The 27,830-nt window shown below is 38.7% G+C and overlaps 5 protein-coding genes and 1 long non-coding RNA gene across 11 annotated transcripts in view; 4 read left to right on the forward strand and 2 right to left on the reverse strand.

The window, feature by feature from the left end:
• The first annotated feature begins 508 nt into the window (after positions 1 to 508).
• LOC122531488 (cyclin-dependent kinase 4-like) lies at positions 509 to 14,200 on the forward strand. 4 transcript variants are annotated; one of them, XM_043659444.1, is made up of 5 exons: positions 509 to 656; positions 11,412 to 12,079; positions 12,338 to 12,685; positions 12,747 to 12,907; positions 13,004 to 14,200. In XM_043659444.1, exons 1-5 carry the CDS (start codon positions 584 to 586, stop codon positions 13,221 to 13,223), a joined length of 1,470 nt encoding a protein of 489 aa, XP_043515379.1. In that variant the 5' UTR covers positions 509 to 583; the 3' UTR covers positions 13,224 to 14,200. The 4 variants fall into 4 exon arrangements, with proteins under 4 accessions (XP_043515379.1, XP_043515380.1, XP_043515382.1 ...); XM_043659445.1 differs by lacking the exon at positions 509 to 656 and adding an exon at positions 4,500 to 5,164; XM_043659447.1 differs by lacking the exon at positions 509 to 656 and adding an exon at positions 6,037 to 6,790.
• A 400-nt stretch (positions 14,201 to 14,600) lies between these two features.
• On the forward strand, positions 14,601 to 15,755 carry LOC122531490 (histidine triad nucleotide-binding protein 1). The gene is made up of 2 exons (XM_043659452.1): positions 14,601 to 14,922; positions 15,394 to 15,755. Exons 1-2 carry the CDS (start codon positions 14,719 to 14,721, stop codon positions 15,661 to 15,663), a joined length of 474 nt encoding a protein of 157 aa, XP_043515387.1. The 5' UTR covers positions 14,601 to 14,718; the 3' UTR covers positions 15,664 to 15,755.
• LOC122531489 (dihydrofolate reductase) lies at positions 15,754 to 16,895 on the reverse strand. 3 transcript variants are annotated; one of them, XM_043659450.1, is made up of 6 exons: positions 16,798 to 16,878; positions 16,679 to 16,733; positions 16,435 to 16,590; positions 16,191 to 16,314; positions 16,011 to 16,120; positions 15,754 to 15,924 (listed from the first exon to the last, which is right to left on the reverse strand). In XM_043659450.1, exons 2-6 carry the CDS (start codon positions 16,717 to 16,719, stop codon positions 15,849 to 15,851), a joined length of 507 nt encoding a protein of 168 aa, XP_043515385.1. In that variant the 5' UTR covers positions 16,720 to 16,733; positions 16,798 to 16,878; the 3' UTR covers positions 15,754 to 15,848. The 3 variants fall into 3 exon arrangements, with proteins under 3 accessions (XP_043515385.1, XP_043515386.1, XP_043515384.1); XM_043659451.1 differs by having other exon boundaries at positions 16,825 to 16,843; XM_043659449.1 differs by having other exon boundaries at positions 16,679 to 16,895.
• LOC122531492 lies at positions 15,754 to 20,586 on the reverse strand. Its single transcript, XR_006307290.1, has 3 exons — positions 20,296 to 20,586; positions 19,994 to 20,005; positions 15,754 to 15,825 (listed from the first exon to the last, which is right to left on the reverse strand). It is a non-coding gene; the product is annotated as an uncharacterized LOC122531492 (long non-coding RNA).
• LOC122531491 (translation machinery-associated protein 7 homolog) lies at positions 17,525 to 18,454 on the forward strand. The gene is made up of 2 exons (XM_043659453.1): positions 17,525 to 17,687; positions 18,077 to 18,454. The coding sequence occupies exon 2, from the start codon at positions 18,078 to 18,080 to the stop codon at positions 18,270 to 18,272; it is 195 nt and encodes a 64-aa protein (XP_043515388.1). The 5' UTR covers positions 17,525 to 17,687; position 18,077; the 3' UTR covers positions 18,273 to 18,454.
• LOC122531486 (protein FAM214A) overlaps positions 19,412 to 27,830 on the forward strand; it is a 48,268-nt gene continuing 39,849 nt past the window's right edge. The window contains exon 1 of the mRNA XM_043659442.1: positions 19,412 to 19,720. The gene's annotated coding sequence lies outside the window, so the exon portion shown is untranslated. The remainder of the gene's footprint in view (positions 19,721 to 27,830) is intronic.

Consider the following 27,830-nt stretch of genomic DNA (forward strand, 5'->3'; position numbering starts at 1 on the left):
AAAAAAAAAAAAAAAAAAAAAAAATAGAGAACGATAAAATTTAATCCGTTATTAAAAAGGTAGTTCGCTTGACAGCCTGTTACTGGAAAGACAGATTCCTTCAGTCGATAAACAGGCTACCAGCACTCGGTAGCTCCAAATTCCAAGCATATTTTCACATTCGTTTCGATCTTCATTAATCCTCGAACCAATTAATTCCAGTCATATCTCTATACGTGTTCCCTGCAAGAACAAGTCGCTGGCTATTTTAAAACTTCCATCGAACGTTCGAACGTTGCAAAAAAAAAAGCAATCGTTTAAAACAAACCCCCTCTCTTGTTATAAAATATAACGGAGAAGGGGGAAAAAAAAAAGAGGAAGCAAAAGGATGGATCGAAGCGGTGGCATTGGAGAGTAATCAGGCAGCAGTCCAAGGACTACTAATACGCTCGTTTTATCCGTGTTTTCGTACGCAACACGCCGGCCAGGATACGAGCCGCGTTCAATTCTCTATTTTCATTCCAAGCTGGGCCGAACAATGGGGGATCTAAATTGGGCAAAAACCAGTCTGCCGTCTAGCTTGGCCATAAGCTGAAGGCATTATATGGTACAGCTGGTAACAAACACATGGGCAGTGAGAGCGGTCCGACGACAATGGAAAGGTCTCCGATGTGAAGGTGAGAAAAATCGGCACGACGTCGCGATATGGCAGTGGTTCCTTTTTTTTTTTTTTCTCCACCCGCGACAGACCGATAGATATGTGACTATTCGGTGAAAGTGTGATAATTAACGAGCCGTGGCCGATGCGGCTATGTCCCACTCTTCTATCGTTCCGGGGACGACTCTGTCGCCAATGGTTCATCGTACTCCTGACCGGTTATGACACCGTCGTCATCGTCGGCTCTCCTTTTTGTTTATTCACCGCGTTTTCTTTATCGCGCTGATTTTTTTCCCCCCCGAGATTAGGGTAAGGCAGGGTTACTCGTCTATGGTCAAGGAGCGAGCAATATTCGATTATTATTCCCGAGCACTTCGGTTTGTAGATTGCACATCTCGTAAAATCGTGACTTGTCGTTTCGCGTCCGTCGAAAATTTTTCGTAAAATCGTCAGTTAATTTATTGAGTCACGATTGCGTACGTCATTGGCCAATTGAGCAATGTAGCAGGTTGTAAATACAGTAATGAAACTGAGGTCGGTAAAATCGCTTGATTAAATGATTAAACAAACGATGCGAGCGAGAGAAAGAGAGAGAGGAGTCATTGAAAGAATTAAAGGGAGATCTAATGAAGATAATTTGTCGAACTGTAAATGGACACGACGTACTTCGTTGTTTATCAATGGAATTAGAACCGAATGTCAGTCAGTTTTCAAATATAGATCGTTCGATTGTTCGATAATCGAATTTGATGAATTACGAGGCACAAACAATCAGCTCAAATCACTCTGACTGCGATAGTCATCACGCCTGTCTCGAATTCACTTACTATTTCTTTCTCTATCAATACAAGTGTGGTACCTTATCATGCTTGAAAATTTAAAAAAAATCTATCAATTTAGAATTCTAGAGTTAGAGAAAGAAATAGAATTTACAATGTGCAATTTTTCACCTTTATTCTTCTCCGTTTTCTCTTTCTCTTTTGTAAATACTCATAATTCATTAAATTATTGCTAAATTATAAAACAAAAGTATTTTTAATTTCCACCTGTTATCCAATCAAGAGATAAAAGTAAAATTTAATAATTTCCCATTTGATCGGTATTGCATCAGAAATAAAAGCAAGAGAGAAAAGAGAAAATAAGCAGAGATGAAATATTTAGAAAGATATTCAAACTTTCCAGCTCCAACAAATTATTAACGTTACACATTGCACGAAAGAATTTATTTTAACACTAATAACTTGCGTCTTTCGACGCCTGTAACTTCACTAATAGAAGCAAGTGCTTGAGAATCCGCCATTGTCTACGACAAGCCCAACGATAATTATGTTTCGTGTGTCAAACGGTTCTGTCCCAACTGTTTTATTGCGCAGATTGCCGGGGTAGTTATGACAGCCGGTCTTAAAAGGCCGGGATTATTTTTAGCGATTCGAGAATGACACGAATCGAGAATGGCCGGGGACAGGGTCGATACGGCGCGATGTTGCAGCGCGGATGATAAGAAGCCGAACTGCACATTTCCGTGGCATTCCGAACCTCACTCGTGGCCTATACAATCAGCTCATTGTGTTCTCTTTGCCTCGAAAATACTGCGCGTTTTTTTTTTTTTTTTTTTTTTTACAAGAACTTACCAAGTGCACCTGGTTTCCAAGTGGCTGGAATTGAATTCCAGGATCGATAGAGAAAGAGAGACGGTTAATCTTTTATGCATTCGACACATTGATGGGCTGGTTGTTCCTTTTTCTTGGTATAATATCGACGATAAAGTGAATTGAATGATTAGTAGACATACAGTGGGTATGAAATTTGCATATCATTTGCGTTGCTCTAATTAGTAGACTGTTTGTTGTATGGGACATGCATTTATTAGAAATCTGTAGATGTACGAATGAACATAACAGAAGTAGAATGCTTTTCATAGTAATTAGTATGATCGCTTGTTTGATTGGCCACTTCTGTTGCATTTATATATTTAAATTCTCTTGAGTCTAAGATTTAACTAAAGCCCAATTTTGATATTCTTAACTTTCGTCTTATTTTAAGCCACTTGTTCGGCTTTATTTTATACTACGAGTTCAGGTTCAAAGTGGAAATTTCTCAATTTGTTCAAAATGTCCCAAAAGTTCCTTTTCTCCAAGTAACAATAGTTACTTTGTGGATTTTCTACGTTATTTCTTAAGACGTATTTTCCTAAATACACAGAGCCAGATTAAAGCCAGATTAAATTCATCGGATTAGAGCATGATGAACGAGCATTGATTCATAGTACTGCAGAATCCATTCAGGGAAAAAGAACATGACAAATTACACTTTGCTTCTTATATGGAAATTCTATATATATATTCTGAATTAATTTACATTTTTATTCGATTCATCTATTCTTGAATATCTTTCAAATCGATGGTAAATATAAATAACTGTAGTTATGTATAATTATATGTAGCAATACTTGTTCTGCAATTTATTATCTATTTTTGCTTATTTTTGAAAGATGTATTTATATCTTCACTCTCGTGGCAAGCAGTTTTCCTTATCAGCTCAGTTATATTAAGATACTTTCTTTTCCTCATCGATTACTACAGAAGTCAATCCCACGTTAAACAAATATTAAAATGATCTAATGTTTAATCCAATGTTTCCCAGAATCTGTCTCTCCGATTTCAAGGTGTATTTCATACGTGATATATTTCTAACGAATGTTCATAAATATTAGAATACTGTGACCGCGATCGTGCGTGCATACGAATCGTTTGTTCACGTTTTCTGGAAAGTTACGTTACCATTTTTCGTCGTAACGCAAAACAAGTTGACAGAAATCGCTTGAATCATCAGCGACTCGCACGAAAGTGCTCGTAATTGTCGCACGGGTACATCGCACGATCTTAGTCACACGCAGATGCGCGAAATGATTTTCTTTTCCCTCCCTTTCGGCGACGTTGCGCGGCCAGTGACGTCTTGTTTAATCTCGGTGGCGAATATCGCTTAATTAGAAAAATGCCGCCTCGTACGTACTCGAGGCGGCATCAAGCGTCCAAATGGATCGAGTTTCGGTCGAACATCCGCGTCGACGGATGCGTGGAAATCGACAGAAATTAAAGGCGAGGCCTCGCCTGAGGAGGTAAAATACGAAGGAACACGCTACCATTTCAACCGGATCCTCTAATCTGGCCAAACGGAATACGTAATAAAATACATACGATATTTCTGAGAGTCTCGCCAGGTTTTGAGCGATCTTTCTTCATGTATACTATCGTAATCGTTATCCGAGTTCTGTCTACTGGAAAATTCTACCTATTTTGCGTACTTGCGCCACAGACCACGGATTTCTTTTATGCTGAAACATGAAATTTACGATGAAATAACTGAAAGATAACGACAATGTAATCGCTATGACTAGGTTGCGGATGTACAATTTCGTGCTTTTATAAACGTAATTGAAGAAGTGAAACGTTTGTTCATTTCATTTACCGAATATATTGTGGCAAATGTTTGGATATTTTATATATTACGTACATGTTTTTAAATGTCTCAATGCACGCCTCGCGGTGGTGGTACGAATTTCAGACACTCGATACAAAGTCTCAAGACGGATTTCATTAAATTGCACGTAAATATATTTTACGATTATTAATATGTGAACTCTCTTTGCGAAGATTATTCAAGGCTTGAAACTTTACACCCAAGACTTTCGAACGGCTGTATAACAGACTACAACACATACAAACGTGTGTTCGTCAAGAAAAAGTTCATACGTCGAGTAATTCTTCAACGCATATGTTACAAGTTAAATTGTATTTTTTGGGAAAGCAGAAATATGGAGGTATTCATCCGGAGTACTTGTACTTGTACTTGTACTCCGGTACGTTAAAAGCGATAGTTTCGTAGAGGCGTGTATTATTATTGGCGTCGGTAGTGGCCGCGTGGAGCGGTCAACTCCGGAAATTCGAAGCGCGGAGGAAAGGGGCGCTGAGGAAACCGATGGCCATGGGCGCCGGCCGTTCGCCCTACGAAGGGCACCGACAACAACGCTCCCGTCCCTGGCCTGGAGAGTCTACCGGCCCATTCCATTCGAGACCCGTCTCTCGCGTACATCGGCCGCCGCAGGAAGCATTCCATTCATGTTTCGGGACGCGCAACGGACGACGACAACGACGACGACGACGACGCCTGATCGGTGGACAAGAGAGAGGCAGAGCCGGATAACCGGGACTCCTCGCGAGGGTTAGCGCTGCCTGGCGCCACCGTCACGAACAACGACCCGCTGATATGCAACCGCGATGACAATCGGCAAGTTAACGTGAGAAACCGAGGGACCACGTGGCGTCCCTCGCGTTCAGAAAGATCTCGACGCCTTCAGAAAGTAACAAAACACCTTGGTGCGTGGCTCTCTGATTAATTAGCGTGTTAAGCGAGTGACAGTGGCTTGAGTCGAGTCGAGGGTTCATCGGACCTGGTGGACGAATCGTTGGTTTTATCATGCGAGCAGTTTCGTTGGAACTCAACGCCGGATGCAAGGATCGCGTTCTCGTAAGTGTGTCCTCGGGGGGTTCGTCCCTCTGTTTCTTTCGTTCCTCGCTTTCCTGTCTCGTTTTCTCTTGCCAACGGCGAGACCGTGGCTCTCCTCTCCTCCGTCTCGCTCCCCTTTCCCGCCATTCTTTCGCCGAATCTGCCAGACAAGGGAAGAAGCACGGCTGGAAAACAAACGACAGCCAGGATCAATCCGTGGTTGATTGACCGTTCTCTGTTCACGAGTCTGCCACCAACGAACGAACGGGATCGTATTCAGATTTCGTTAAGTGCGTTCAACACGTTTTACGTATGCATGTTGAACAAAATTTGTTCAAATTTTAAGCGCTGTCTTGAAATGGGGAATATATTTGGTTGCAGTTTCGGGTGATATTTTTAATTTAATCCAATCCTAATAACTGTTCATTGAAAATAAAGATTCAACTGATATAACTGGTTTGGATAGTTCGAGGGACACACTGCAATTTTAGATGAAAAAGAAAATGCTTCCTTCTCCGTCGAAAGAGCTGTTAATAACAGAGATAAAGTATCACCAATGACAGACTCGAGAGGCGTCGATTTTAAAAACAAGGGAACAAGGCTTCGTCAAGTCGAAAAAACCCCTGACGCAAACTTGCAGGAAATCCTGCCTCTGCTATAACTCTGGCAGCGTTCCGTGAATGTAATTCGTCTTCAACTAGAAAATAATAGTTTCCCCACGTGAATCAACGTGAATCAACGTGAATCAACGTGAATCACTCGGGGATGTATGTCCCGAGAGGTAGGCGAGGTGCAACGCGGTTTTCCACGAAACTAGCCGGTGACTATTCGCAACGTACTGACCATACGGACGTACGTACACGCAAGTGATAATAAACGGGGTGATATATAAAGTCGTTCTGTCAATGGGTGATCCCTAGCAGTCGGGCGCGCCGCGTCGCGACGCTTGTGTCTCTCTCGGTGGCACAGAGGCCGCCCTCTCTCTACGTGCATACGGATATAAGCGGATCGTGGCAGCAGGAGCGTGTTGGAAGGGCCGGAGCGAGCGGCAGCTGTCGGTAGCGGTCGATGCGAAACGGGGCTCGATCCGAGAGGTGTCCCGCTCGAGACGAGAAGTCGTCGTGCCTACTTCCTTCGAGGGCTCGGCTACGACTAACAACCGAACTTCATCGTCTGCTACTGGCCGTGCCGTGTACATGCCAGTGTTCGTCGCTCGTGTCAGTAGTAATTTTCAGGTCGGTCCACAGTGTGGTACAGTCCGTCGAGCTTTACCATCGAGTTTCGACTCGGCACGGCCGCTGCACGGCTTTACACGACGATTCGTCGAGTCGCCGTTTGGTTACGCTCGCGAGTGGTCGACCGTCTGCTGCTTCGTTGCTCGCGCGACGCCGACTCTCTCTCTCTCTCTCTCTCTCTCTTTCTCTTTCTCTGTCGGTGCAGTGTGCAACTGAAACGCCGTCTGTGTGTGCTCTCGCGTCTCTCGTAGGACAGGACAGGACAGGAGCGAAGGAGAGGGAGAATGCACAGCGTTCGTTAATACTCGCTTCCGGCACGTGGAACCGCACCGCACTCTGTTTTTCTTCGCAAGCGCATCGCTCTGCCGTCGCTCCGAGCTTCTCTCGCGGGAGGTCAGCACCTAGGCGGCGGGTAAGTGAAGAATCTCCACGCTCTCGTCGGGGGCAGACAGCACACCTTTACGGACGAAACACCTTTCGCACGAAGGACACGCATAACCTTTCGTAAAGGCTTTCACCGGTGGACGAACGAACGCGACACTTGTTGCACGGTTTTCTTCACGCGATTCCGAGAGTAGGGAAAATTTCACGCTGGTCTTTTGTTTGTCTAGAAATGTGATTCCCAGGTCGTTTGTCAGTTGAGCAACACTTGGTTTCGATTGGAGACGTCGTCCTCGATGCGTGGAACCGCGATTGACAAAGGGTGCTGTCGCTTGATTTCCTTGAGATTTTTCATCGTGAGAACGCTGGTTGGGTCGCGATAGCATATCTGTGAAACGTGAGAACGCGGAATGTCGCGACACGCGGAGATAAGACAAGAGTCGGCTACTACACTCGACGGGGGTGGTTTCCCCGCGCTTCGCTTGTTTACGAATCATCGTGCAACCACGTGGTCCCTGTGCATCGCGTGCCCTTTCAATTTCTATAAAAATCGAGTAGCTTTGAACAGAATAACACGAGTCTTCTAGAATCACAGATTTTAATTCCTAGTTTAGATGTAATTGAGTCCGCCCTCGGATGTCGAGTAATCAGTGTGCTAAAAATACACGTGTACGTTTCATCTGGCAGAAAATCATTTTTATTTCCATTTGTAATTGTACAATGCACATAGTGTTAACCATAAACAATTGCGAGAGTTATTTCGATATTCAGACTTGTACTTTTTTGTTCCATTAACGATTAGAAAATAATTCTCAAAAGTAAGAAGTATATAATAATTGGAGAACAGTTATCGAAAATAGATTGAAGCTCACTTTTTTCTACTAACTAAAATCTAATTAAACTAACTAAAATCTAACTAAACTAATATCTATGATTCCGAAGACTACCGCGAGATTATCACAGAAAAATTCCACACGAAGAGAACTCACTCTGTCCTGACTTAGCTCTTCCAACGTTCGATCGTTTATCGTTTCTACTTCGACATCTTTTTTTTTTTTTTTTTTTTTTCGAAACGATCATGCGTGAAGTGCTGCACAATCCGTGACCAGCCGATTAGTCATCGTAAGAAGATAAATCAATAAGCGTACTCGGCCCGAGCGGGTGATCTCCTGTTGGGTAATTGGTTGTTTTCTCGTGAACGGTCCAGAGAGTCATATTCGTCTCCCTCCGGTCGAATCGTAAATTTCGGATCGATAGTAACACGGCTATGTGATTCTCATAGTTTACTTTGACTCGCACGTTTCTCGGAGCGTTTGGTTTGCTACGGCTTTGGAATGGTAGTGAATGGGAGGGCTGATTATAAGTGTTGGTCACGTGAAAGACCCGGGCAGAAAGTTAGACAGGGACAGAGAGCCCAATGTCAACCCCATGAATAATCTAAAAATTTACTGGCGCCTTCGTGTTTACTTTATTCTTCTATACGTTTCCTGTCTCACGTTATCTCCGCCTAATATCTATATTATTTCCTGTCCTGTATCTAATTTCCAACTCGACGATCGTCGACGAAGTCGCTGGTATATTTCTTGTTCAACCCTCGCCTATGAAATGTTGTTAAGCGTTGTGGATTTGATTAACCAAGTGTCATTAGCGAGTCTTCAGCTTCTGAATGTCTTGAGCTTTAAACATTAAAAGACTCGAGTAAGTGCAAGTAAATTTTAATTTTTTAACGTTTTAAATGTTAAATATCAAAAAGAGTAGGTACGCAGGTACGAGTTTGGAAATTTTTAATTTTAAAGAATTTCGGGCGTACGATGTTTCTCCAGTTAAAAGCTTATTAAAAGAAATCTAGAAATTGGTGGGCTCGGTATTATTTGGATATGTCGGAGTTAATTGTGTCTGTGAAATCACCGCAATACGTAAATTCCGTAGAATACGTATGTACGTATGAGCAATACTAGAGATTGTAATAACGATAATGACCGATTGATAAATTGTTCACCGTCGTTTACAAAAACGTTCATTCACTCATTCATTCATTCATTCATTCATTCAGTCGTTCGTCGTGTAACTGGTTCGCGCTACTTTTCGAACTTCAGGAATTTTTTTTTCCGATTTGCTTTACGTACAAGTGTCTTTATCTACTCGTAACACACACAACGCGTAAACGTAGTGTAACACGTGTAACATAGGCGGAGATACACAGAACGGAACAACATTGAGCAATCGGATGTGCCAACTTCGCACAATTGGAGAATCATTTTGCCGATAAAACGAATCTCGTGTCACGTTGTAATCGAATTTAACGAGTCGGAGCACTCGTCGTTAGCCTACTCACTAGAGATAATAAACGAAATATGTGATACACACAAAGTAGATATTTACTTTTCTACCACATTCCTTGCATTTCATTCGACGGTTTCGTTCCTTATCTTCCATCGAGTCGGATGAAACTTTCGTATGTTATCGCTTCCCTCGCTAGCCACCACCGCGCTCTAGTTTTTCTTTTGTAATTCCCAGAATCGCGTTTGCATTCCTCTACTACTTGTTCTTCGTTGCCAGCGCGAAACACGAGGCACAAGCTTCTCCAGAAATTCGTTCGTGGCGTTTCTTTTCCTTTTTTTTTTCTTTTTTTCTATTTTGTCGTGGAAAAACAGTTTTCTTTTCCAGTGGACGAAATGATACATTGGAAACTGGTGACTGGTCCGCTTACGTGGTTCTGGGTGGGTGATACTGTTGCATGGAAACTCTAGGAAATTCGGATTTGGATTTGGAGTTTTCAAAAAATTTGGGATTTGTCGTTACTCTTCTCTTCTTATCTAACGCGCAGTTTTATTTTTTAACTTTGTATTTCTGTTTAGATAGGAAATTCGTATTGTATAATCGACAAGGTTTAAATTTAAATAAACTTCGTTTTAAATTTAAATGAACTTCACTTTGCAATCAGTTCACGTGGTAGGAAGTTTGAAATTCACCACTATTTTATTGCTCTTCCACGTTTTGCGATTTTGTTCCATTGTTGAAAATTACCAACGAAAATTCGCAGCTGAGAAAATTTAGCTTTGGAAAATTTGCACAACGTTTGTCTGAAACCTGTTGAAATCATTGAGATAGTTTAACTTGCGAAAAGCTCCTTATACAGTTTCGCATGATGTTTGTCCCTCTGCTCCATTTTCTACACATTTTTACGCGCTCTTATCACAAAGGAAGTTGATAAAAATAATTTAATCAAATAGCTATAAAACTTCCTCCACAAAGATGACATTTTATAGTAGTAGTATTGATAGCTTTCGAAAACGTCGTTTGTAAGAAATCGCGAAATTTACTCCTCGTTCACAAAAAGTTTCGATACTATAAAATATATACATTTTCGAGTGTCCGATTAATTACAGATATAAACTTAGAGACCATATACTTAATGTAATATCGTGTATTTCGTTGTACACGCTTGTGTGTATACTAAGCTACTACATTTATGTAAATATTACGAAACCATAAATAGGTACTACGTTGCCTTCCCATGGCCCTTAGGTTAAACTACATTCAAATTTTCTTACTTTATCACACAAGTCACACAACAAAAACTAGGTCTTCGTATCTTCCTACGCAACTCAGTATTATCTTTCACGCCTTCTTCATTCAACTTTTGTTAATAGTACACAACGTATGAGGTTCAACTATTGTGTATATGCAGACGAGGGCGATATACTGCGCTTCATAACTATAAAAATTAACAATTATGATTGCCTTATAGTTTTCGAGTATCTCGTGTAGTATCTTGTGTAAGTACGAGACAACTGCTGGTTTCATAATTACGAAGCAAAAATAAATCAGCTTTCCATCTTTCTCGAGAGGAACGGTCTTTTTAAAGTATCGATTTCAAACGTGATACACTTTTGTTATGTTAATTATTACGTAGTATGAAAATTGAAAGTTTTTGGCTATATTTGTAATACGTCACATTTTCTTATTTTATCACTCTTTAATCTTAGAGACAGAATTTTGGATTCTGTACTTGAAGAAACTGTCTATAACTTAACAAACGAATAAACCAATTTTTAGAAATGTAGTACAGAATTTTGTTCTCATCATCTGGGTATTATTATATCACCGCCAAAGAAAACAAAGAATATTAAGAGACCCTTCTTACCTTAAGTCAACGATGAGGCTAGGGCTGTTATACGAGCGCAGGTGCATGTGCAGATGTCACGTAGCAGACGGTGCAACATGATCGTGTACGGTACACGAAAATTTTCACGAAAGCCCAAGAATCAACTACATTATTATTCAAATGTTCCATATATTACTACCTATATACGGAATATTTTATATCTGTGTCCCGTGTATTTCCCACAAACGTGTAAAAATGATTTTCTTGAAAATAATGTATCATTTTAATCAAAAATTTGATTTCTACTCTTTTGCCCGTCCATCAGAGCATTACTCTGGACTAAAAGTTTTAACACAGACGTCTCAATACCATTCTCCAAGCTAATGTTTACTTACGTGCTGATAATCCAGTTGAAATTATTGAATCGTCCGTGTCATGATTAAAACAGGTGTAACCTGTCAACATTTTACACTTGCACGCGTAGATAAGTCGTTTGTAACCGGTATAATGGAAACGATTACATCGGTTTCTTTCTGCTTTTCAGGTGGAAGTCGAAATGTTGTGATGGCTGGAACATCACGACGTCCGAGCTCAGAGCTCGGACCTGACCTGTCTTCACCGACGCCGCCGAAGAAATCCAAGTTCTCCGAGACGTCGGAGATCGAGGGAACATCCGAGAAGGAACATGACCTGAGCACCGAGGAACTCGAGAGCGTGGAGAAATTGGCCAGCTCGTTGTCCGAGAACACGATCGAGTTGATACCAAGCAGCGCGTCGGAGACGAATCCCTTCAAGATCAGTGAGGAATCGTTGGCCAACACGAAGCAGCTGATTCGAACTAACTTGGAGGGGCCTGTGAACGTGGCGGCTGGCTCTTCGAAAGAAGGACTCTTTGGTAGTTTCGAAACGATTATACAAATGAAATATAGCGCCCAGGAAGAACTGTCTGGCAGCTCTGGCAAGATATTAGAGACACATAGCGACGTGCATGTTCAGAGTTCGTTACATGGAGAGAAAACGTTGTACCAGGAATTGTCATTGATTGGGAATGGAGCTTATGGTACTGTTTATAAAGCCAAAGACCTGAACACGGGCCAAGTAGTGGCGTTGAAGAAAATTCGGGTGCCTCTGACGGAAGACGGACTACCCACATCTACGTTAAGGGAAATTGCCACGTTGAAACAACTTGAGAGATTCGAGCATCCTCATATTGTAAGCGTATATACTTAACTATAGTGTCGTTGGATTATAGATAATTGTAGCAATGATTATAGATAATTTTCATTAGAATCGATTATAATTATATTACTGAAGTTTAGGCTGGTCTAAGTTTAGTTTGTATTTTACATTCTTCCAAAGTAGAAATTAATAATTAAATTAAATTAAAAATTCTGAAGTTTAACAAGATTTAATTTAAACTATGATTCCAAAGTAAGTAGTTAGTAATAAAGTTTTTTGTTACGCTCGCAGGTAAGACTACTAGACGTTTGTCAAGGAACTTATGTACATTTGTCTGCTGACGATGAAGAAAGGTCTGAGAGGATACATCGAGGAATAGCGTTGTGGCTGGTATTCGAACACCTGGAACGAGATCTAGCATCTTTCATGTCGTCTTGCCCGCGGTCAGGTATTGCGTCTCATCTGATGAAACAAATATCGAAGGAGGTACTCCAAGGAGTGGAGTTTTTACACAGTCACAGGATCATTCACAGGGATCTGAAACCTCAGAATCTGTTGGTGACTAAGGAAGGGAGAATAAAGATCGCGGATTTTGGACTGGCAAAAACATATGACTTTGAGATGAGATTGACTTCTGTGGTAGGTTGATACGAATTATACGTCTTAGTATTAAATCACTGATAATTATTGATAACTGTAGGTGGTGACGCAGTGGTATCGCGCTCCAGAAGTCCTTTTAGGCTGTTCATATGCCACCCCTGTTGACATTTGGTCCGTAGGATGTATATTGGCAGAATTGAAGCGACTCGAACCATTGTTCCCAGGTTCGAGCGAAGGTGATCAACTCGATAGAATTTTTCAGTAAGTTAATGAAAATATTCATCATTTCTTTCTTTCTTTCTTTTTTTCATAAAAGAAAATAATTTAAATTCAAATGTATTTTAATTATTTCTGCAGAGTAATTGGAACTCCGTCGCAAGAAGAGTGGCCGGAAAATGTGTCCCTTGGTTGGACAGCCTTTCCTTACAGACAACCGAAACCTCTTGCGGCAATAATACCTGATCTCAATGAAGATGGACTAGATTTAATTAAAGGTATGCTTGTGTTTAATCCTCATGGACGATTAACCGCAGCACAGGCTCTCAAACATCGGTATTTCACCGAAGATGACTCGTGATGATTATTTAAGTATTTTCTTTTCTTTTCTTTTCTTTCTCGAACATTTTTAGTAATATCTCAAAAGCAGACTGACGTTACGATATCCAAAAATATGTAAGCATATTGTTCTTTTTTAAGGACGTCGCAGTACTTTTATTTTTAAGCAGATAAGTACAGTTCATTACGAGTATGATACAATAGAGATCTTTGTAACTATATGTACAAGGCTTATACATATTCCGTTGTCATTTAGAAATTACAATTGCAAAGTATGTTTGCTACACATTGTGGAGCGATCATCGTATTTAAGTCATACAGCCATTCTGTTGCATCGTGGAATCATCATAGTTTAATTATACGTAGTCGTTAAATAATGTAGAAAATAACGGTTCTTCTGACTTGTCTGTTCTGAATTAGACAACCATATAATTTCCATTATTTGCGTATCTAACGGTAACATTATTTATTTCGGTAATAGTATTTCAATCGTTACTTTCATGTTCGTAATTCTGATGTGTCTAATTGTAGTGACATTTTATTTACTTTATACCTCTCGAGTAGATGATATTTTCTTGTAGGAACAAAGTAGGATTTATATATGCGCACCAAAAATAATTTCGTGTAATAATTAACAAGGTGTGCCTTCCAAAGTCGTTGGAACGTTCGTAATCCATGCCTTAATTTTCTACGTAATTAAGCTTAACTATAAGGACTATTAACTAGCGTTATTCTTGTAAGACTGGGGCCTATTGACCCGTTAGATTCGTCGGAAGAACATAGGATCTCCCATAAAAAAACCAGAAAGTACACTGCCATATGTAAAACAAGTAACGAATAGTGTTTAATAATGTATTTTATCTTATCAGTATGTGTATAAATTTTAATATTACGAATAATATTTATATATATCTAATTACGCACTTTGTAAAGACACATGGAAGACGTTTAAAAAGACTGTACAATAAAATAAAGATTTTATAGTTTTATATATCGAAACTATTCTTAAACTGAAATTATATTAGAAAGTGGAGTAGTAATCGATCAATAATCCGATAATACATAGTCATACACATACATATATGTATGCAAAGAATACAGGGAAAGAACATAATGAGCTAGATTTTCTCATGTTTTATGATAGAGTAATTTTAAAACTAAAATCGAAGAATTGTTAGCTATTTTAAAAGTATAGTACAGTAATGTATAGATTGTGGACTTTTATGCATTTATTATTTAAAATATACAACATGGATATATAAAATGTCCAAAGTATAAAATTTCTCAACTCAAATAAATGAAATCTTTGCCTAAACCCTTTCAATTATGTTCGTAAAAGCATGAATTTGCATAAACATCCAAAGTTTAATGTCATATTGTGCAATTCAAATTAACCGCCATTTATTGTTCTTGACATGGCGTCTTGAACGTTGTACATTCTTTATCGCATAATTATTCCGACCTGAACTTGGAAGATTAACGTGCTAATGGACAAAGGTATTTGAAGTACTCTTGAAATGAGACTATTTTTAAATCTTCCCATAACTTCGTTTAAACGTCTACCATATTTCAACGCCAATCTATCACATTATACTCCATGCTGGAGAAAAATGGCGACCGAAGTGGAAAAAGCACAAACTGCAGCTCCCACGGGAGATACCATTTTCGGAAAGATACTTCGTAAAGAAATACCTTGCAATTTTATTTACGAGGATGATCAGGTAAATTGAATTAAATGGTTGGAAAAATATTGTTCTGAAACATCTCAAATATATTTTTGTTGTAAGGACGTGAGGTTAATTACCGGTTATCATGTCCTTGTAACAATTATTGTATATTTACATTGTTGAAATGCTAATTTATTCTTAATATGTCATATCATAGTATTTTGCCAAATTAATTCCTAATTATATAAATTTTTAATTTATACATTGTTCTTTATGTGTTTAATCTCTTTTAGTTGTTTTCCTTAAAATGACAGTATCAACGTTTAAAATCTGCAAAATAACGATTACGTAATTTAATCTACAATATATATATTAATCTCAATTTGTTTGTTAATTCCAATTCTTTCATAGAAATCTTTTTCCAAAATGATACTATAAACTTTTAGAACCTTGAAAACATAATTCTTACGCTACAATTTATCTTGTCGTTAAGGTTGCTAGTAAAACAAAATTTTAATGTGTTAGTGCGTTGCATTTCATGACATTAACGCCCAAGCACCGGTGCATTTCCTGGTGATTCCACGAAAACCGATACCGCAACTTTCGAGGGCCGAGGATGGAGACGAAGCTTTGTTGGGTCATTTAATGATAGTTGCTCGTAAACTGGCGAAGCAAGAAGGTCTCGATCGTGGTTTTCGTTTAGTCATCAACGACGGCCAGCATGGTGCACAATCGGTCTATCATTTGCATCTACATGTTCTTGGTGGTCGTCAAATGCAATGGCCTCCTGGTTAAGGAACTTTTTTCACTTAACATAACGTTATATCCAACTGTAACTTACGATTATAAAAAAATCTTTTGCCAATAATAAAACATTGAGGAAAATAGTTTAGGTTTGGTTGTTTTAATTAAATGTAGTTGGTTTATTCTTGATAAGCTTAATACTGGAGTTCAGTACTTTACAAATTAGGTACAAAAATTCATTTCCTTTCGTACACTTCATATACGAATTGTATATCGTTTTCTTCTTGAACACCCTGAGGTATATTTGGATCTCTTAATCGATGAAAAAGAAAATAAAATAAAATAAAATTTAGGGAAAGTTGAGAAAAATACAGTAAAATAAAATAAAATTAACATACTGTGTCAAAACAAAATTATTAGGAATAGGTGGGAAGAAAGTGTCACAGTCGAAATGTTTTTTTATTCTTGTCAAATATAGTCGGTGAAAATTCAGTGACTCCATTGCAGCCTGAAATTCAAATTTATGTGTAAATTATTTAATTGTTACAGCTTCTCAATTATCTGTATAAATATCGCACCTTGTATACAGAACTTCCTCCTATTACCCATATATGTTCAACTTGATCCTTTAACGGAGGTTTCTCAATAACTTCAAGGGCGTGTGGAATACTTTTACAAATTATCGCATCGTTACCGTAATCTCTACATATTTAATTATTGTTTTATTCCTTTCATTTAATAACATTCGGTCATATTAATTTGATTTAATTTCAAATAAACTTCAAGTTTAAATAAACTTAATCATTAATGAAAGTATCTTACAAATCCTGTGATGTAAGGACTATGTTTATTCGGTTTTGTAACGGTCTGTACTTCTTCGGAATACACTCCCATGTCCTCCGTCCCATTAGAACAACATTCTTTTTATCTGGGTCCTTCGTATTCGTCGTCATAGATGCAAAAAATGACATTTCACTTCTGTAAGATAAGGAATAGAATATGTTACTAATATGTTATTAATTATTATTTAGACTTAACTCACGATGTTATCTTAATTATTTCTTACTTAAGTTTCCATGGTAAAGTCCCTTTTATGCCAATACCCATTCCCTCACATGCTGCTGCAATTAAATATAAGTTTAAGTTCATCTTCCAAATACTAAAAAGTTAGATTGTGAAAAATATTCAATATGTTAATATAAATCACTAAGCTTTTTGATTTAATAGGCACGTGTTTGTGACTACTGAAAAACTGTTAAGATATTGAATTGTAGAGGACAGCACAATCCTCAGAACAGAGTTTGACTACTATTTGAAAAATAAGAAATAGGAAAAATAAGAATTGTACGTTTTATTTCTAATATATCTTATTTTATTTGTTGTGGATCATGAGCAATCAATGAAAATTGAAACCAGTCAAAAATTTATGAAAATGAATATTGTCTGTCGCATAGTGCTCTTAGGAAATAATAGTATGGAAATGATTGAAGTTTTCATTGTTAGATGGCAGACCAAGTATCATAAAGAGTGCGTTAAAAAACTAGTGATTGAATTCCGCAAGATGCAATGTCTATTCGTATACCTTGTTCATGCCGATACATTTTTGTATTATCATTGTTATAAGCTCTAGAGCCCCTTTATCGTATCAGAATTGAGATAAATTATAATTTATATCATTGACATGTAGTACTTGTCATATTGATTATACAAGTTAAAATGTCATGCTGCGAATTAAATTTCATATAATTATAAAATTCTATTTTTTAAATTTTATATTTCGTGTTACATACAAAAATGTTCATAAATTAATTCGGTAGAATATGAATCACATGTAAATACATTTATATCGTCGTTTATGATTTGAATATAATTCTTGTACCCGCCATAGTAAATTCGTAAGAAATTCCCGCTTTCTTCGGTAGGTGGCAGTGTAACTATTCGCTGTCATGCGACGGTTAGTGTGAAACGTGATAACCAAAATTTCTAGAAGCATTCACTTCTGATTTCCGATACTTCAAATTTCGAAAATTACTCGAATTACTTGGCAAATTTCACAATATTAGCAATATCGTAAGGTAAGTGATTCTTACTATTCCTTACTTTTGCTTAATATAAGTTACCATTGTCCTAATGTACGCATTTGATTGTCGATTACATTAGTTTTAGAACAGTTTTAAATCTCGTATATATTAAATTCGTTCTTTTATTTCATCCTTTAAGTATATCAATTACATTAAATGATATATTTGCACCATTGTGATTTATAATTTTCGTGATGGTATCAATTCTGACATGATAAATATTTTATAGGTTATGCCTGTGAAAACGTTGTTTTGTTGATTTGATGGCAATGGAAATTTGTTGTCTTATTTGTACATTCCTTTATATTGTAATCATGCTAAATTAAGGAATTTACAATTGTTTACTCTATGGAACTTTTTATATAATTCGAAATTACTTTTAGAATGTCTGGTCGCGAAGGTGGTAAGAAGAAGCCTTTGAAGGCTCCGAAGAAGGAATCAAAAGTTTTGGATGACGAGGACGTGGCGTTCAAGCAGAAACAAAAGGAACAACAGAAAGCGCTCGCAGAAGCTGCAAAGAAAGCTAGTCAGAGGGGACCTCTTGTCACAGGCGGTATAAAGAAATCTGGCAAAAAGTGATGCAGTTAAGACTGAGAAAAGATGCAATCATCGTGCATACCATGTTCTTATCAAGGCATGATTTTGATATTATCAATTAGTATACCATCTGGAACACATTTCAGATCTCTGATTCCAAGAAATGGTTAAACATTTGTAAATAAAACTTTTATGGATTAAATCACAGCAACATATGGACTTAATAGGCATTTTATTATTTTTGATATAGCGATCAAACACGTTCAAAGTGGTTTAATAAATTTCGTACGTTTGTAATCGACCAACGTAAGCGCTAAACATTAATTAAGCGAATAAAACAATCAAATTCTGTTTAAATCACGTGTTTTCCGAAGACAAATGAAATTACGATTTACAATCGTTGATTAAATATCAAATTTTTACCATATGCATTTTAATTGCTTAATCCCAGATTTGATCTAATTTAACTATCAAATAATAAGCCGTTACATCAATTAACCTTGAGTTTAAATACTTCGTGCAGAGATTTCAAACGCGTTTAAATAATGCAATCACGTGTGTTAAATCGATATATCATTGTGCAACGTCATCGACAAAACACGAAGTCGTTGAAGATATGATAAATGTGATACAAATAATACATCGAACATCGTTTTCTTCGGCCATTTATTTCTAAAGTCAGGTGCAAACATATGTCTACCGAAGAAACGTGAATTACAGCTGATTGCCATATGATCGACAGTGCCGGCAACCTTTGCGAAGAAAATTACATTCTCTCTGCTGTTTTCGTTTCGCGTACCATTGCTTTTTGATCGAAATAATCGTCTGGAACAACGCTGGCAAGCAAATTTTTGTCATTTTATCTATTTCGGAAGTATACGCTTCACTCAAATGCTTCTACAAACCTTTACATATACCGAGAATATCCAAAAAACACATGTCGTTACCCTTTCTCTCGATAACTCTATTTGCACGTTATAAATCATATCATTACTGTACAACAAATCCATATTGCAAATCATTTTACAAGGTCACATAGCATTTAATGATATATGTTCTTCAACAAGAATTTGTGATGTATACGAATGTTTAGTCATAAAAGGCTTCTCTTTTGGTTTCAGGTGGATCTCGGAGCATCGTCATACGAGTTTTTAATAGTTACTTTGGCGATGGCTCGTTGGTAAGCCTGGTAGATGGCGTAGAACTGTCACTGGCTAGGTCAGTTGGCAACAGACCTCGGTGGGGGTCGTAAGTGCTTGTGCTGGACGAGTCTCTCATCCGTCAAACCTCTCTCGTCGAGTTTGCACGCAAAGGAGACAATCGAGAGGGGTGCTCGTGTGTATTGTGACAGAAGGGCCAGAGCAGCGAGGGACGAATTCGCGAGTGCGCCGATAGTTCAGGAAAACCATGGAGCTCGTCAGGATCATTTGACCCACGGGAACGACTCCAGGCTCGGTGGATCGTGCTACCTCGCGTGATACTACAAATCGGTGAGTTACGACCGACCTTACTACTCTCTTCTTTCTTTAACGATGACAGTTCGTTTCTGTCTCTCCGTTAGACACTGATAGGGAACTCGTTCTCTCTATCTCTCTTTCTCTCTCCCCCCCTGTTTCTCTCTCGTCTCTCTTTCTCTCTCTTATTTCACTGTGTGCATCACATATAAAAACGTTCTGTGCCACGGACGATGCGATGCATGTGTTCGAGCGTGCCCACAAAGGGACACCATGTTATTCACCTGCATCACGTACCATATTGCGAACCTTGTGCTTTTCCTTCAGCTTTGCCACCCCCAGAGGGTTGCTCTATAACTACCAGCGAGATGATCGAGCGCGATTTCCTGGCCTGACATGTGTGAGTGACGCGGTGGTTCGCATAAACGGTCTATCATAGGTGTGTTGTAACGCGTACTAAGATGAAGAGAGAAAGAAAGAGAGAGAGAACATTAATGCGTACATCTAGTCTTGACCACGCGTGTACCGTGTACCATGGGGTTTTCTCGCGTTACAAGATCATGAATTTTTCTTCCAATTGAATGCTGTTGGCGCAGTTAATTTACTTTGACCGATAAGTTAAAATGATTAGGTTAGGAGCAGGGATTAGAGAGAGACATTAGGAAATTTATGCGGCTAATTAAAAGATACGATACAACACGATGGTTGGTAATTTTCCGTCGATAAATTTTGGTGAACTAAAAAAAAAACTTCGAAAACACTGGCGTATACGGCTGACGTAAAGTGGGAGCGTCGTGGTGTCACTGTCGCCTTGAATTTTGTTTTCTTTCGAACGTCGTGCCTCGTCGTTGTTTTGGGAATGAAAATCTCGTTCGCAGCTCGGGCGATCTCGCGGACGTGAGATAATATCAAATTTCGCGAGCTCCAACAGTTTTACGAGCAACAGTCTCGATTCTTTTTAATGGCAAACCTAGATCGGCCTCGATTTTTATCAATTTCCTGATTTTAAACCGACCCGCCTTCGCAAATTTATTCATCGCTGGTTGATGATATATAAAGTAATCAATTGAAACGGAGTGAATCACACTTGTCAATTTCGTGGCTTCCAAGTGACTCGGTCATCTTACATTTTAAAACGGTGTTCGAGCAGTCGAACGTATTCGAGGCGTTGCACAACGGCTAGTTACGAAAAATTGTCGTGCCTTTTTAAATTGTTTCGAATCGATCGAGACGCGGGAACAAACGTTGCTCGATCGATTCCGTGACGTGGTGAAATAATCGCTGCCAGCAAGAGCTTATGACGCATTCAGATGCACACGTGGAAAATCCTCGAGGGTGAGGCGGTGGTGTGGTCTCTACTTTAATATTAATACCCGATATAAATCATGGAGGTAATGAAGATCAACTTTGACCTTCCGTTCTTTTTCCATCGCCAATAGAAAAATCACCGTTTACTCTTTGTTCTTTTGTTAATTTCGATCACGGTATTTGCACCGATATCCCGGTGCATCGGTACGCACGTGAGTACGATTGATTTATATAAATCCGACGCGAGGACACTACACACGTACCGATAGGCTAATATGAAAACATATTTTGAACTTGGATCGTATTTCACGTTGATTTTCCATCCAGTTTTCGCAATTTACGCTAGCTGGACTACGCACCATGAGCGATTGGTTACGTCAGATCTTCAACATGATGAAACGCACGTGTGCGTAAATGCGTGTGTACAGTGCGAGTCTATTTCGGTGCTGGTATTCAGCTAATTACGACAGAAAATATGTTGAAGCATCGGTATTTGTTTTATCCTTTCCTCGGATATGAGAAATGTTGAAAATTTGGAAATTTGAGGAATCTGGTCACGCGAACGTATGAGAATTTGAAAGTTCAGACTTTGATAATTTGAGGATTGAAATATCCAAAAATTCAGAAGTTTCAACATTTACTTGAACGTCGAGAGCTTAGAAAATGCAAACACCCGTGTCATTCGAAACTTGGTGCGTATTAAAATCTTGGAAATGTGAATATGTTGTAGATCAGAAAATTCGAGAATGATAAACTCGCGAGAAAAGATTAAAACTATTCCAATCTTGAAGACTTCTGAAGGAGTATAGAGTATCCAACGATCTAGAATTCAAAGTTCACAACTCCAAACTCGACGTTTCTAAAACAGTGCAATTCCTCTAGTATAGTTACCCGATCTTTAAAAAAAAAAAAAAAAAAAAAAAGAAAGAAACGCTCGAGGTCGAGCGACGCTGATAAGTCAAATCTTTTCCTTCTGCCGTTCAAAAGGAAGCGTAGTTACGTTCGACACGAAGTATGATGTAACACGCGTGTTTTTTCGTGCACGGATACGTGTGTTTTGTCTCGGTTGCATGCGTTCCAGGTGCATCGGTTTCTCATCGCTAGTTTTGGCCTCGTCATCGCGTCCGTGTACTCGCCTGCGAGTAACCTTGTGCAACGCTTTAACGATTCGCACCTACGCGGATTAACTAACAATAAAGTCGTGTCAATCTTCTGCTGAGCTTTTTGCACGTCGAAAGATCACTGCAGGAGAACGCAGGATTTTTTTTTTTTCTTTTTTGTGTCGTTGAATGGATTCAACGAGCTTCCGCGTCAATTGTCGCCAATCAGCCGCATTATTTTCAAGATTGCACGTAGGCATCGCTCACATATGTACGTCGGTTATTATCGATTTGAGTTGCACTGGAAAAAAAAAAATGTCATTCGAGTCGTTCGATGGATTGTTTAACGATCGTCACGCGTCTGTGGGAAATTTAGGGTTGTGAAAGTCTGCAAAAAAAGAAAAGAAAAAAAAAGAAGAAAATGAAAAACGAACGTAGCCATTGTCACATCGAAAGTTAATCTTTAAGTTTCACTTTTTCAGTCGCATGTTCTTAAAAATATGAGTAACGGCGATCGTTTTCTTTGTTACTTCCACGTTCAGTATCTCGTAATTATCACGCGTTCCACAAACTTTGAATGAACCAACACAGCTGTAAACAATTGAGTCGACGATCGTTCGTGTCAATGGTAATTGGTTTCCACGTTCATGGCGCGATACCGAAAATTAATAGTAAATAAGTGTCGAAATACAATTGGACGTCCATATTTTATCGCGGTTTATGTAGAAACTCTTACAACTTTCGATGGTTCGTTATGAAGTTGAAATAACCAGGAAGCCAGGAAATTTTTCCTCTTCAGTCTTGCAATTAATCAGGTTCAAGTACGTTAAATTCATTTCGAACTTGATCGTTCGTTTATTCGAATTGAACTTTAATCGACAGTCGATTAAATGAACTCTCGTTTGCTCGTTGTCTTGGGTGAATGAAGTTTCATCGTATGTTTACACGATTATGAACCTCGTGTGTTCTCTATGTGTTTCATTTCATTTTAACATTTTTTCATGTTAAAGTTACGTTGGTAAAATCTGCGAATGTACATAGAGAATTTGCAAGATATTCGTGAATACATTGGATGATAAACGTCGAATATTTAATTGATGAATATCAAGATATTTTATGTAATAATTTTTCCAAATGTTGGAATACTTAACTATATACTTCAGAACGATTCCTATACCATACATAATGTATTCATAAAAGTTAGTTTTCGTGATTTCATGTAAAATCACACTCTCTCTCTCTCTCTCTCTCTCTCTCTCTCTCTCTCTCTCTCTCTCTCTCTCTCTCTCTCTAACGATAGGACCTTTCATCCGTCGATCATGTAACAACGAGCAATTTTTCCTCTCTTTCTTTTCCTGTTCTTCACGTAATAACCGCTTGGAATATTGCTCGGTGGAATTAATTAAATACACTTGGACGTTGGTGTTTAACGATATTACGTAAAGACAATGACGCGCGGTCTGTGCCAGAGGTTCGGTCGAAATTATCAACGATCTCTTTGAATCTGATTTAAGTCGTGCTTGTATGCTCTGCTGTGTATCAGCAATGCGGCTGAAACACGGCGAAAACGCGGAGATCGTTTCTGAAAAATGTTTCGTGTTTAGAGAACACAGAGAGTGTCGACCACCATTCGTCCGGTGCTAATTTAGGCGTTGACTAAAATCGCTTCGGCTAAAAGGGTTAACGATAAACGTGCCAATTTTCTCGCCGCGCGTCGTAATTCGCCGTGTCAATATAACCACGAATTCTCCAACGCATCATCTGTTCAACTCGGCCAGATAAATTATATATACGGTCTCGACCTCTTTCTTCCCTGTTCTTATCAAACGCTCAGCACGTTCGCGCGCTCTGTTCACCAGAGATAATTCGATCGAATGTGGAAAGAGAGATAAACTTGTAACTCGACTGATAAACAGCTAGAATTTTGGAAGAGGCGAGTCGAATTCACTGATAGATCAGACACATGTGAAATGTACGTTTCATCTATCTAAGAATGAACGACAATAGCGACTTGTTGTACTCCCGCGTTGTGTTACATCAATTTACTTGCAACGAGGAATTAGGAATAACCAGCGTCCGTTTCATTCGTAAATTAATCAAGGATGATTAGATTGACATCGCTGGCAATCATTGAAACTGACCGTAGAAAATTGGTAATTGACGAGGATCAATTTCTTATCCACTTACGTACGCTGAAATGTCGCCACGCTGTGCGGGCAGCATGATCACGATGCGTCAGCACAAAAAAATGTGAATTGAGAATCTTTTCTACTCTGTCGCTATTCTACTAGGATACATCTTTTCTCCTCCTCGTAAGTAACTCGGAGAACCTCGTTGAAACGCGTGTGCAACTTTAGCAGCACGCTAGATAAGCCTGAGAGCCGGCTACGTAAACGAGCTCTGACCCACATTATCGAAGAACCGTTCGTTCGTACGAGCAGGATGTGTACGTGTTCAGCGAGCGTTTGTATGCACCGGAACACTCGTGTGTTCCGTGACGACAGAATGCATCAATCGAGAAAGCCATCGCCGGCCCCTTCCGTTATGCGTATTGTCCAGCTTGCGCCTGTGATTTACGCGCCGATAAGTTTTCAGGATTCATACCTTGCTGGTGTGCTCGCGTCTCGAGTGGGCGGATCTTTCGCTTTTTTCCTTTTTTTTTTTTTTTTTTTTTTCAAGGAATTCACTTTTGAAATGATCTGGAAAAAGGAATTGGTAGATTGCCAGATTGACTGTAATATCAATAGTTTGGGTTGAAACGAGCAAAAGGCAAGAACATCAGATTGAACAAAAAGTTGGAACTAATTTTGTCGAGAGCACGTGTTGGTAAATTTAACTAACTTCGCCACTGAGTAGGAAACTGATCGTCAAGAAATCAGAATACGCCGAGCTAATGATAGATCAGTACGTGATACACGAACAGAGCGAGGATGTGCTACTTGCGCTCGTGAAAGTGGAACCGTACGTGAAAATTCCGCGATTAATGGGATGAATCATCAGCGTGTTACTTGTAGGAAGGATCTGGCTGGATGTACTGTAATTATTTCACTGCAGATGTGCAGATACTTGCACGTGGAGTTGCTCCTCGACGCGTTCAACTGCAACATTGACGTTAGGTCTTTGGTAAACAAGTTTTTCACCAGTTCGATAAATGCACTTGTAGAAATGAGAAGAATAAAATGATAAATGTAATAATCAGCGGGAGAGTTGTGACTTTCATTGCCAATGAGATAAGTTGTCGATCGATCGCAGTAGTTTCTTTAATGAAAGAAAATAGTGTTGAAATCATTTATCTTGTACGTGTGAAATGACAGCTATTGCCACGTTTAATTTTAATGTTTAACATTTCAACAGTTTGACGTGTTAGTACTATCGGCAAAAATTGTGAAATCGTGAAATATGAAAATTCTACGTATCACGTATTGCTAGATCAAAATTAAAATTCATTGGGTATAAACGAAAACCAATTTGCTGAGTCTGAATTCGACTTAAGTTAAAACAGACAATTAGAATAGAAGTCTGTTTATTTCAAGCAAAAATTTGTTGTTTGCTTTTGATTGAATGAATTTCTGGTTGAGTTCAGTTTATCTGTTGATGTATAAACAAAGATTTATGAATAATGGAAGGAATTGGTGAATTTTTTTATATGATCTTTATACTGGTATTTACTTAAACTCGTGTTATTTGAACAACTGTTACGCGTCGTACAAGTTTAAGTCACAGCCAAGCCGGATTTACCTCGAAATTACAGCTCCCGGCGAAAAGATTTCGATCGAAGTGTTCGATAAAAGATTGAAATATCTCTGACATTTGATCAAATTAAAAATAATGTCGTAATTGTTGCGGGCACGAAGGATCCCTTTCTGCTTTCGAGAAATGCCATTGAGTACTTGCGTTTAATTGAAAACACATTTTATCAGAAGTAACAGAAGACTCGTAGCCACGTAAACCACGATATGGCCAAGGTGCAATGCAGTTGCACGGGCTGCATCATTCTCCCGAACAAGGCTGCGGTAAATGGTCTCGTCTCTCAGATAACACGTGCACTGCTATCTCTTCTATTTCGCGTGTATCGGGCTTACATAAGACATCGCGGTATTATGCTTGTCAACGACAACGGTGCAGCCGCGAAGCGATTAGTTACGAAACTGCTTGCGAATATAGAGACGAGCAAGATTTTACCAATCTCTTAAACCTCGTTTACGTTGGGCAACTTTTGGCCAAAGACGAATTGGTCTCAAGTTGTTTCAGATTGTTCGCCGATCGAGTCGGAATGATTTAGTCGTGCTATAAGATAGAATGAGAATTGTCAGAGGCTGACGTCGACGAGAGACGACAGACGACGACTGAGTTCTGGTCTTTCATTTTTGGTTAAAATTAGAGAATTAGAGACGGCCAAAAATGGACCCGAGTGGGAAACGAGAAGTAGAACTACTTGATATGAAACTTGACGTAAAGTACGTGTTAGAAGTTTAGTATTTATTATAGACACTGGTTAGAAAGCTCTCGAAGCTAGCGGAATTTCACGCGCAACACTTCTATTATACCTATCTGCGAAGTCGTAATTAAACCGCGGATTGAAGCAATGCTAGAAAACAGAATTCGATATCGAAAGCAGCGAAACTGCGAAAGGAAACGTCGCGTTTTCTTTCGCTCTTAATAAGCTCGTGCATCCTTGGAAACTTTTTCTTTTTTTTTTTTTTTCTTTTTTTTCTTAGAGGAAGTAGGAAGTAAACGAGTGTTTAATGAATCACAGATATTACGATTATCTCTCTCCACGCCAGCCATCGAGTGTTTCGATAACTATCGGTCTCGCTCGCTTTCACCGCCATTCAATTCGCCGCGATAATTATCGTTAAATTACAGATTTGTGAAAGTCGCGATAAATCGTTGGCCCCTTAATTGCAAGTCGTTCTACTCTCGAATTTGAAAAATAACCGCGCTCCACGATTAATCTTCGAATTCGGAAACGAAATCGCTTGTGTTTTTCTCCTCGGTGAATTCTTGTTCCCTATTGCCGTTTTTGACTGCAGATTTTTATGGCAAAACGCTAGGAAATTGTATTTTCGATATTTTTCTCGTATTGTGTATAATTTTCTATAGTACAAAAATTTCGCAATCTAATTATTATTATTAAAGAAAAACAAATGCGTCTACGGTATGGAAATATGTAGTATTTATTAGTATTCGTCATTGGATACAATATTTATTACAATTGGTATGATTTCTGTGAATATTGTTACACATTTGAAGGATTTATTGCTAGATTGCAATAGTTTTATACAAACTCATGTTTTGTGAGTATGATTAAAAAAAGACTAAAAGAATGGAACGGAGAAGAATAGAAATTCTCAATTGGAAATCATTAAAAGTGTCATAAATAAGACAGGATTGTAGTTCATTCAATTCTAAAAAAAAGTCCACAGTTCATTGTTCGTTCATGTGCATTCATCTTCAAAGTGTTATCATTCTGAAAAAAAATTAAAGAGTAGAAGACTATATATATATAACGTGATGATCAATTGTTCATACGCAGCCGAAAATTCGAATCGATATATTCGTGAGAAATTGATTTCGAGACTCGAAAGAATTTGCTTTGTTAAACGTTTTGGGTTTTCACCTTGAAATTTCTTTCGTGGCCGCGAGGTTCATCGTCCTCCGTTTAGGATACAACGCCCCCGCCTTGTTTTGACATAATTCGCCAAACACGCGTTTTGTCATCCCGTAAATAATCGAGA

This window comes from Frieseomelitta varia, unplaced genomic scaffold, assembly GCF_011392965.1.
Source record: "Frieseomelitta varia isolate USP_RPSP 00005682 unplaced genomic scaffold, Fvar_1.2 scaffold_401, whole genome shotgun sequence".
Lineage (NCBI taxonomy): Eukaryota > Metazoa > Arthropoda > Insecta > Hymenoptera > Apidae > Frieseomelitta > Frieseomelitta varia.

What these genes read in the sequence shown, in the direction of transcription:
- LOC122531490 (XM_043659452.1), top strand. Translation starts at nt 14,719, where the DNA reads ATGAGACTATTTTTAAATCTTCCCATAACTTCGTTTAAACGTCTACCA. An exon ending in TTATTTACGAGGATGATCAG is followed by an intron (nt 14,923 to 15,393) that starts GTAAATTGAATT and finishes TTAATGTGTTAG; the next exon opens with TGCGTTGCATTTCATGACAT.
- LOC122531489 (XM_043659449.1), bottom strand. Translation starts at nt 16,761, where the DNA reads ATGAACTTAAACTTATATTTAATTGCAGCAGCATGTGAGGGAATGGGT. An exon ending in GAGGAAGTTCTGTATACAAG is followed by an intron (nt 16,121 to 16,190) that starts GTGCGATATTTA and finishes TTTGAATTTCAG; the next exon opens with GCTGCAATGGAGTCACTGAA. An exon ending in AATAATTTTGTTTTGACACA is followed by an intron (nt 15,925 to 16,010) that starts GTATGTTAATTT and finishes TCATCGATTAAG; the next exon opens with AGATCCAAATATACCTCAGG.
- LOC122531491 (XM_043659453.1), top strand. Translation starts at nt 18,078, where the DNA reads ATGTCTGGTCGCGAAGGTGGTAAGAAGAAGCCTTTGAAGGCTCCGAAG.
- LOC122531488 (XM_043659444.1), top strand. Translation starts at nt 584, where the DNA reads ATGGTACAGCTGGTAACAAACACATGGGCAGTGAGAGCGGTCCGACGA. An exon ending in GAAAGGTCTCCGATGTGAAG is followed by an intron (nt 657 to 11,411) that starts GTGAGAAAAATC and finishes TCTGCTTTTCAG; the next exon opens with GTGGAAGTCGAAATGTTGTG. An exon ending in CAACTCGATAGAATTTTTCA is followed by an intron (nt 12,908 to 13,003) that starts GTAAGTTAATGA and finishes TTATTTCTGCAG; the next exon opens with AGTAATTGGAACTCCGTCGC.